General features: G+C 48.1%; 1 protein-coding gene across 1 annotated transcript; it reads left to right on the top strand.

Moving 5' to 3' along the window:
- Window positions 1-486: 486 nt before the first annotated feature.
- On the top strand, window positions 487-5,942 carry LOC116981485. Its single transcript, XM_033034535.1, has 4 exons — window positions 487-529; window positions 684-994; window positions 1,785-1,818; window positions 5,611-5,942. Exons 1-4 carry the CDS (start codon window positions 487-489, stop codon window positions 5,940-5,942), a joined length of 720 nt encoding a protein of 239 aa, XP_032890426.1.
- Window positions 5,943-10,573: the final 4,631 nt, after the last annotated feature.

The following is a 10,573-nucleotide window of genomic DNA, read 5'->3' as shown; positions in this document are numbered from 1 at the left end:
TAGTGCAGGATTGCTCTCTAATTGTGGCAGGATGGTTCAGTTGCATGATAACCCCTGGGAAGACAATCTCCCTGAATCTGGAGATGTGAGTTTGCACACTTCTATATCTTCTGCCCGATTGGAGCGGGGACTGTGCGTTCACCCTATCTACTCCTCCCCCCTCCCCCCCCCCAATATGTTCAGAAGCCTGAATGGTTCAAATGGTCTACTGAACGTCAGAGAAACGTCAGAGCCACATCAGATGTTTCACATCAGATTACAGACCACCAAACAAATCAGCAGGCGTAACGGTCCCCTTCTCAAACTCTCCCTCTCCTCGCACATCGATTGGGATGTTTTCAAATATTCCCAGGACACCACCCGCGCCGAAACCAACAGGCCAGCAGAGGTTCCCGCTCATGTCTCCGGGATAGGCTGCAGGATCTGTCTGGCGACCTGGTTTCCAGCCTCTCGTCACGCAAATTATTTATTCCCTGAGAAGGCGCGATGGGAATCCTCCTGTTTTTTGTGCTGTCACTCTGCTTACGCCGTGAGTACCGGTCCCCTACTCCCACACAGTGCGGCTTTAACATAAAACAACTCGAGTCCACTCCGACCTGAATTTCAAACACTGTCCGCGATGTATCCTTCTTCCGTGGTTCGCCTCGAATTCCCACTCACCTCTCCCTGTGTTTCATCTACAGACTCCTTCAGTCAGTCAGTGACCCAGAGCCCGAATGCGGTGACTGGAAAAGCGTGTGAGTCCGTCACCATCACCTGCCTTTTCCAAGAAGGTTCCAGTGGCAGCTACGAATTTAATGTAGGACGTTTCTTCAAGCAAGCACAACCCGGTGCTAAACGGCAACGGATCACAACAGGTGGACGGTTTGTTGTGTCGTCCAATAAAGCGGAAAAGACATTTACGGTGAAAATTATTCGTTTGAGAGTTGAGGACATGGCCACATATTATTGTCAAGCTGAGTACAGATGGATAATACACAGTGATGGGCCTGCGGTTCCAGCAATACAAAAACCCTGACGGCAGATTCTAGTAGCAACGTGAAGACGCGAGGTGAATCCACCGGGTAACCTACGGGCCTGCTTTGTCCCGCCTGCCCTGCATTCTGGGTTACACGGGATGAAATGCGTGCGATTCAAACAATGGGGTTTCTCTATTTGGCGAGTGCGGCTGGATAATGCCCCCTTTACCGAAAATGGTGGAAACGAACTGCCATCGAGAATGACTGACCACTCTTCTGATGCACAACTCCAGACGGGATCCAGTTACAGAAACTGCAATCTGAAAAATGCATTCGCTGAACGTTAAACTCCTGCCCGCCCGTCTCGCCGGGCGCCTGGGGATTTGAAAGTGACGTGAAACAACGTGTGGCAGTTGGGATATCCACAGTGTAGGAACGTCGAGTAAAAACTCACACCATTCAAGATAAATATTCTTGGGTTCCGGAACCAAAATCAAGCGAGTGGTGTTCGTGACGCTGTAGTCCTGTTAAATTACACAGGGATTACCACATTCCGTTAACATTCCTGAATAATTGGTTCCGTGTTTGTCAAAGCACACCTGCCTGCGTGTGGGAGATCACTCTGCTCTTAGCTCTGTTTCTTAGCGGGAACCGGTCGACCCACCGAGGTTTGGGGAGCAAGGACAGTTACTGGTTGGTCTGAAACTCCTGGAATAATTGGACAGCGATTCTAATGGTTGCCGGGCAAATCGCGGTGAGAACGGTTCTTGTACTGCGATCATCGAGAGACGGGGCACTGTGGATTCATGGACCACTTACTATCAGGATGGGACTGGGACTACGGTGAATGTCACAGCCGGTAAGTACCCTAAACCTCTCTTATCCACGGTTGTTCTTGGAAATATTCAGTTCCCTTTAATATTGGATCACGAGGCATCAATTGCTTTCCAATTGAAACAGATTCTAGTGCCAGAAACTTGGGCTAGATGTTACGGTACACGTGAGTCCAATGAGAGGATATGTCGGGCTCCCCGGGAGCACAACGTGAATCAGGTTGAAGAATAGCTACTTCCCCAAAACCATCAGGATCGGGAACACCATACCGTGCTAACCACAGCTATGAAATTCTATGCAGACACAAGTAAATGCGGATGCTGACATCGGATTCTGAAGTCTAGATTCCAAATGTCGGCTATCAATGTTCTCCTGAAATGCTGCCTGACCCGCGGAGTTATTCCTACCACCAAACCGCCGGCTTGCTCCAAAACACTATGCCAATTCACCCTCTTGGTCTACAAGTTACTGCAGCACTTTGTGTTCATAAACGTTTCATAATTGTCTCTGGTTATACAAAGGATTTGTTTTTTTTTGTTGCTCTGGGATTGTGGCCATTAATTGATGCAGTTCGTTTTTGTATCATTATGTGAGGAATGGGGTGATCGTACGGAATCATTGGAGAATAGATCGGATAGATACGCAGAGTCTCTTGTGCAGAGAAGCTGAGTCGAGGACCGGCGGACGCAGGTTTACGCTGAAGGGGAAGATTTATTAGGATTTCAGGGGTAACGTTTTCACATGGAGGGTAGTTGGTGAACAGAACAAGTTGCCAGAGTACATAGTTGAAGCTGGCACTATCCCACTGTTTAAGAATCAGTTAGGCAAGTACATGGACAGGCCAGGTTTGTATGGATTTGGACCAAACGCGGGCAGGTGGCACTAATGTAGCTGTGACATGTTGGCCGGCTTGGGCAACGTGAGCCGAAGAGCCCGTTTCCGCGTTATATCGCTCCATGACTCTATGATTCTGTTATCTGATAAAGCATATTGCATTTCTAGGCCTGTGTGCATCTACAAGTAAGAATGTCACCGTTCCGTTGTCGGAACATAATACATTTGAACACCCTGGAATCGTTACTTTTGATTCTAACGGGCAATGACTGTTGGCCTTAACAGCTATGCCCACATCCAAAACAAAGACAAAGGCCATAAGGCATAGAAGCAGAGTTAGGCCATTGGCCCGTCGTGGAAATTGAAATCCGCAGTTGGAAATGAAAACGAGAAGTGTGTGGGTGAAGACTACGATATGTAGCAAGGGTCAATTCAGAGAAAAGTGGGAAAGTATCCGAGTTTGGAGCGTGAGGACGAAATGCCGATGTCAATGTTGCTCAAATCTCAATCAGAGTGATCGGAGTGATCAGAACTTATTCTTCTCAAGTCCAGCGTGTGTAGGCTTGGAGTTAGCAAACGCTACTTATGCGCGACCGAATGACCCCCCAAATAATTCTCGTAAACCTCCGCTTGTCAATCTCCAAAGCCACCATATCCTTCCACAGATACGGGGCCCAAAACTGCTCGCGATATTCCAAATGTGATCAAATCAGTGCCTAAAAAACATCTACCATTTACATTAGATCCGTGTTTTCATTTTCTAGTCATCTCGAAATTAATGCTAACATTTAATTTGTCTCCCTGAACGACGATTCACACTGCAAATCCACATGTTGGAATCCCCGCACCAACATTCCCAAGTCCCTTTGCACCTCCATTTCTGAATCCTCTCCCCATTTAGAAAATAGTCGACCCCTTTATTCCTTCCGCCAAAGTGCATGCCCGTATAGTGTGCTGTGTAGTATTCCATCTGCCACTTATTTGCAATTCCCCCCCTTCCAACCTGTACAAGTAACTCTGCAGACTCCATGCTTACTCAACACTACCTGCTCCTTCACCTATGTTAGGCATCGTCCGCGATATCAGCCGCAAAAGCCATCAATTCCATCATCCAGATCGTAAACATACAACGGGGAAAGTAGTGAGCCCAACATTGACCCATTAGTCAAAGGAAGCAAGCGGAAAATATCACGTTTATTCCAATATTTTGCCCTGCAACGAAAGCCTATCCTCTGTCCATGCTGATACCTTATCTCTAACACCAATACTCCAATTTTAATTAGCCGCTTCGCGTCCTGCACCAAGAAAGCTGCATTTCTGACTTTCCTTTGTCCACCCTGCTTGTTACTTTCATAAAACAATTTCAACAGATTTGTGGGGCAAGAACCCCCCCCCCTTGACTAGTCCTCGCTGACTTCGCAGATTTTATCATGTGCTTCCAGATAGCACTGAACTGCATTTTTAATAATCGTTTCAAAAATCTATGACTTCAAACAACTATTGAAGTCATGCTAACCGCCTTATAATTACAACTGGCTTATGAATTTATCCCATAAAATCTATGGGATTGATCCACGCCCGCTGTGAGCGAAAGCCTGGGAAACAATCTATTTCTTACTCCGGGAAACAGAGGGAGGTTGGCGGGAGAGTAGATGGGCTGTGAGTGAAGCTGAACCCTCTGTAAACATTCCACAAACTGAAATCAAACGACAGCTGGCAGACCGGTTGAAACGGTTGGCTGGAGGGGGAAATATGAACCGCAAGCAGCAAAAAGCGGGCGACCAAGATTGAAAACCAAAACTGTTCTTCAATTAAATGAAAGTAAAACGCAGAAGGACGTGTCCCAGTGAAGGAAAAAAACAACTCTTAATACATAAAGGGCAAAGCATTTATCACGGGTTGTGTAAATTGCACTTTAACGATGACCTTCCAGTTGTTACACACAGAAGGCTGTGGAGACCAAGTCAGGGGAAAAAATAAGGCAGCGACAGGTAGATTTTTGATTAGTCGAGGCGTCAGAGGTTTTGACATTGCGGAGAAGGCAGGCGAATGCGGTTGAGGGTGAATGGCGGATTGGGCCTGATGGGCCGAATTGCATAATTATACTACTATTACATGACCTTGTGACCTTATGCCTTAAATGCCAATACATCTCTGTTGAACCTTGACAATTATTCCAGGAAGGGATACACTTCAGTCAAGCTGTGGGGAGAATGACTAGTTCTATTGTTTTAACGCCAAGAACCAATTACAAAATGTTAGAGAACCGACAAAGGTAATTTGTCTCAATCACCGGATCCCGACTCTCTGAATCAGCTCCACTATTATCCTGTGCTCGCTTTGACTGTTCCCACAGCCTGGAATATTTCCAATTTCACTTTCATAATCAGAGTTTGACCTCGCGGATATTCGTCAGTGATTTTCTCCACGGTGGCGCAACGGTAACGGTAGAGGTGCTGCTTAACAGCGCGTTTAGCACTAGAGACCCGAGTTCGATCCCGACTCCGGGTGTTGGCTGCACTGAGTTTGTATGTTCTCCCCATAATCTGTGTGGGTTTTCTCCGAGATCTAGGGTTTCTTCCCACACTCCAAATACGGACAGTTTTGAAGGGTTATTGGCGCTCTATAAATGTAAATATTCCATCGTGTGTGTAGGATAATGTTAATGTGCGGGGTGTGCAGGGCGGCGCGGACTTGGTGGGCCGAAGGGCCCGTTTCCGCGCTGTGTCCCTAAACTAAACGGTACTAAACTGAACTAAACTGAACTAATCTAAACTAAACCAAACTATACTAAAGTAAACTAACCTAAACGAAATTATAACTCCACTCGTCGAAGGAACAATTAAAGGATCCATAAATAACGTTTCCATACATTTTGCAAAAATGTGATGAACTACCGAACACGGTAACTAGTTTCTGTGTGTGTCACAGTCTCTAACAGTCAATGTTAAAACAATAACTATTCCCCTGTTATTTTCTGCAGATTTCATTTCCGCGGGTTCCCTGAGTCCGCCTCAACAATCCTCTATTTCTGGTGACACTGCCACCCTTAACTGCGTTTATTCCGGATTCTGCTCGTACACAGTACACTGGTACCGACAGTTCCCAGGGCAGGCTCTGGAATTCCTGCTCCAAAGACACACTTCAGGAAAGCAAGATAAGGAAGAGGCTGCGGAAGGTCGTATTTCTGGTTCTCTCGATCCAGGCCAGAAAATCAGTCAGTTAACGCTGTCTGAAGTTCGGCCGAGCGACGGGGCTGTGTATTACTGTGGGATGAGTCCGCGCATCACACAGTGGCACGGCGCAGTGAGATAGCTGTACCAAAACCTCAGCGTGGCGGAATGCAGGCACACAGCACTGCAGAACATCTGGGGCACTAACCGATAACCTTAGTGTGGTATGGATTGATTACACGTTGCGAGGGAAGGAAAGAAAGATAACGATTTCAAAGATAAATTATATTGGAATTTACAGAAACACAATTAGTCTGGGAAGAGTGTGTGTGTGTGTGTGTGTGAGAGAGAGACAGAGAGACAGATACAGAGACAGATACGGAGACGGAGACGGAGACGGAGACGGAGACGGAGACGGAGACGGAGACGGAGACGGAGACGGAGACGGAGACGGAGACGGAGACGGAGACGGAGACGGAGACGGAGACGAGAGACGGAGACGGAGACGGAGACGGAGACGGAGACGGAGACGGAGACGGAGACGGAGACGGCGTGGTAGAGGGAGAGGGGGAGGGAGGGAGAGGGAGAGGGAGAGGGAGAGGGAGAGGGAGAGGGACAGGGACAGGGACAGGGACAGGGACAGGGACAGGGACAGGGACAGGGACAGGGACAGGGACAGGGACAGGGACAGGGACAGGGACAGGGACAGGGACAGGGACAGGGACAGGGACAGGGACAGGGACAGGGACAGGGACAGGGACAGGGACAGGGACACAGGTAAACATCTGTCGCCGATTTTTATTATCACCCTTTTTCATACACACGAGCACAACATAAACACGCACAGACTAAAACTGTTTAAACATCTCATTCATCTGCTGTTGCCAATTTGTATCAGTATACTTTACGAAGCAGCAGCAGACGTACTAGTATAAAGACTGATGGACTGCCCACTATTTATGTGCTGGTGGGGGTGCACAATATGCAGAAGGTTGGAGCTGCTCAGTTCCGCACTCGGGAAAAAAATCTCCCCCTTCCCTGAACGGAAACTGGCTTAATTATTGTACCTTAATCTGCGTAATCCATTCTGGCCATGGAGGAGGCTCAGAACATAATGAGTCCCACCGCAAATTGGAGTAGCTGCATCTCATATTTCGCTTGGGTAGTTTACACCCCAGCGGTATGAACATTGACTTCTCCAACTTCAGGTAGTCGCTGCTTTCTCCCTCCATCCCTTCCCCTGTCCAGCTCTCCCATAGCTACTGTCTCCGCCTCTTCCATTCTTCTTCCCGCCCCCCCCCCCCACCCCACCCCTACATCAGTCTGCAGAAGGGTCTCGAACGGAAACGTCACATATTCCGTCTCCCCATAGATCCACGGTCGCCAGGCTACCCCCCCCCCCCCCCCCCCCCCCCCCCCACTCACCCCGGGACATACCAGAAAACTCGAACATACTCTACCATCAGTCAATTCAGCGTGGGGATTTGCCACTCCAGAGTCAACTCCTCTAATGAAAAGGGCTCACCAAGGAGTTCAAACACCTCTCTATCTACAGTCAGTAGACCGTCCCACAAGACCAGCTGAGCCTCCCCGCTGAATCCATCTGCGGAGAACAGAGACCTATAAAAGGATCGAACTAAAGCTCTGATCTTCTCTGGATCTTCAACAGTGGTGCCATCATCCGCGAGCAGCTCGAGGAGCTGTTTGAGGAATCCCCGCCCTTTCTCCAGAGAGAAAAAGCAAGATGATGCCCGTTCCTGATCGTGCAGCATCTGGACCCACGACCTCACGTGAGCATCTCGGGACCGCTCAAGCTGCAGGTCCATCCGTGCTTCCTTCCTCTCATGATACTCTCCCTACTCACAGGTGTCTTCACCAATCCGACCACAAGCGAGACTCTGCGTCGAGTAATTCTCTGCGCCTCGCCTTCCGGTCGAACCCGACGTGAACTCCTGACAAAAGGGACGGATGTAAACCTTTCCCACATCCCACCCCTCCTCATCTCTCTTCACTTCACCCAAAACCGACTGAATGACTCCTGGAATCGGCTATCCTCCAGCAGCCGGTTCACTACCTGCTGCACCTGCATGCCTACTTTCAATGACTGGTGTACCATGACGCCCAGGTCTCGTTGCATCTCCCCTTTTCCTAATCGGCCACCATTCAGATAAGAGTCTACTTTCCTGTTTTGCCACCAAAGTGGACAACCTCACATTTATCCACATTATACTGCATCTGCCATGCATTTGCCCACTCACTCAACCTATCCAAGTCATCTTGCAACCTCCTAGCATACTCCTCACAGCTAACACTGCCCCCCAGTTTCGTGTCATCCGCAAACTTGGAGATGTTGCATTCAATTCCCTCGTCCAAATCATTAATCTATATTACTAAAAGTCTGTTCTTGACCGGTTTTGGCTTTCTGTGCTGCGATTTCCGAGAGTACGCCGCCACCTACGGCCGTCATTTTTGGCCACCTCACTCAGAGCCCCCCTCCGCCGCATGTGTGCGAGGATGTTTCCCGTCAATGAAAATTAACAGATATATTAATGTTTTTACAACATTCCCCATTCTCTCTGCTGCCCCTGCTGGAGGGAGGGGGAGGGACTATAAAACCAGGAAGTGGTGTGCCTCAACCAGTCTCTGCAAGTGGTGTGCCTCAATCAGTCTCTGCAAGTGGTGTGCCTCAATCAGAGCTCTGAATGACACTGACAAATGTCTACAGCACTGTGAGTACCCTTAATTTGGTTTGAAAATGAAAATATGGTTAGAGGTAAAAAAGCATTGCCTGCAAATGATTGTTTGGGTTGAAGTAAAAAGGCACTCTCTCTAACCCCTAAAGAGGAGAGAAAAAGAAACAACCAGAGAGAAAAAAGGACCCCAGAACCTCCTGTCCCCCCTCTCCTCCTCGCCCCCCCCCTCACCTCCTCTCCCCTCCTCGCCTCCTCTCCCCCCTCTCCTCTCCCCCCTCCACCCCCCCTCTCTCTCTCTCTCTCTCTCTCTCTCTCTCTCTCGCTCTCGCTCGCGCTCTCGCTCTCGCTCTCGCTCTCGCTCTCGCTCTCGCTCTCGCTCTCGCTCTCGCTCTCGCTCTCTCTCTCTCTCTCTCTCTCTCTCTCTCTCTCTCTCTGTGTCTGGCTCTCTCTCTCTCTCTCTCTCTCTCTATCCCCTCCTACCCTCCATTAGCGTGAGTGCGGGGGGGGGGGGTAGTTAGTGTGTGACGCTGCATGCCGCCTCCCCCCCCCCCCACAATCGCACGTTGGGGGAACAGACCCAACGGGTCTGCACTTGGTCTAGTATATATTGTAAATAGCTGGGGTCCCAGCCCTGAGCCTTGCGATACCCCACTAGTCACTGCCTGCCATACTGAAAAGGACCCGTTTACTCCTACTCTTTGCTTCCTGTCTGCAAGCCAGTTCTCTATCCACTTCAATACTGAACCCCCAATACCGTGTGATTTAAGTGTGTATACTAATCTCTTATATAGGACCTTGTCGAAAGCCATCTGAAAGTCCACTGGTTCTCCCTTATCCACTCTACTAGTTCCATCCTCGAAAAATTATATAAGATTCGTCAGACATGATTTACCTTTCATAAATCCGTGCTGACTTTGTCCAATGATTTCACCATTTTCCAAATGTGCTGCTATCCCATCTTTAATGACTGATTCAAGCAGTTTCCCCACTACCGATGTAGACAAACTGGTGTGTCATTCACAGTTTTCTCTCAGGGAATCATGCGACATACGAGATGCTGTTCCTCCATTTTTCCTCAATTTTATTTGCGTAGCCTCGCTCGAACAGTTGAGGAGGACAGCGCCAAAAAGTTTTATATGGGAATGGGAAGAGGTGTTAAATATTTGCCCACCGGAAGAACGTAAAGGTAAATGCGGAAATTGATTTGTTACCGTACATAGGATCATACAATCACAGGGTCATAGAGTGATACAGTGTGGTATCAGGACCTTAGGCACAACTCGGCCACACCGGCCAACAATATCCCAGATACTTGCCTGCGCTTGGTCCATATCCCTCCAAATCTCTCCTATCCATGTACCCGTCTAACTATTTCTTAAACGATGGGATAGTCCCAGCCTCGACTAGCTCCAGTGGCAGGTTGTTCCATACACCCACCACTCTTTATATGAAAATATTTCCCCACGGATTCCTATTAAATATATTTCCCTTCTCCTTTAACCTATGTCCTCTGGAAGTCGATTCTCTGGGCAAACGACTCTGTGCATCTAACCCATATATTCATCTCATGATTTTGTATTTCTGTCTCTCCTCACCTATAGCTTTACTTTCGATAGAAGTTTTCCGCATACAGAATGTATTTTAATCACGGTATCTGTATGAAACTTGACACAATCCGCTGCTAAAACAGCAGATTCTCTTTAAACCGAAAACCTCGTCAATCTGCAATGGTACGTTTTTTCAATGATGAAAGGAAATCATCAAACAACACGTTGAACCTATTCAACTGACAAACTTCACTCGTTTTGAAAACAATATGTTCCAGGCATATGTATACATATTCGTGAACACACAGAAGTTGGATGATTGAACGGGGCACATGGGAAAACCTACAAGAGGTGAGACTCAATTGAGCCCATGAACCTACTAAGCAGCTGGGCGTGTCCGACAGGGCGAATGGACATAAAATGTCCACACATTAAATGCTGTATTTTCATATAAACCCTACAGCAAAGCAGCGCATGAAGCCCAGCTGGTCACCCGTTTTTGTTATATTATTTTAACTTACACTTTACCGGTT

The sequence above is a fragment of the Amblyraja radiata genome, chromosome 15 (genome assembly GCF_010909765.2).
Source record: "Amblyraja radiata isolate CabotCenter1 chromosome 15, sAmbRad1.1.pri, whole genome shotgun sequence".
NCBI lineage: Eukaryota > Metazoa > Chordata > Chondrichthyes > Rajiformes > Rajidae > Amblyraja > Amblyraja radiata.
This window is presented reverse-complemented; position numbering and strand designations above follow the sequence as displayed.

What these genes read in the sequence shown, in the direction of transcription:
- LOC116981485 (XM_033034535.1), top strand. Translation starts at nt 487, where the DNA reads ATGGGAATCCTCCTGTTTTTTGTGCTGTCACTCTGCTTACGCC. An exon ending in TACACAGTGATGGGCCTGCG is followed by an intron (nt 995 to 1,784) that starts GTTCCAGCAATA and finishes ACTTACTATCAG; the next exon opens with GATGGGACTGGGACTACGGT. An exon ending in TACGGTGAATGTCACAGCCG is followed by an intron (nt 1,819 to 5,610) that starts GTAAGTACCCTA and finishes TATTTTCTGCAG; the next exon opens with ATTTCATTTCCGCGGGTTCC.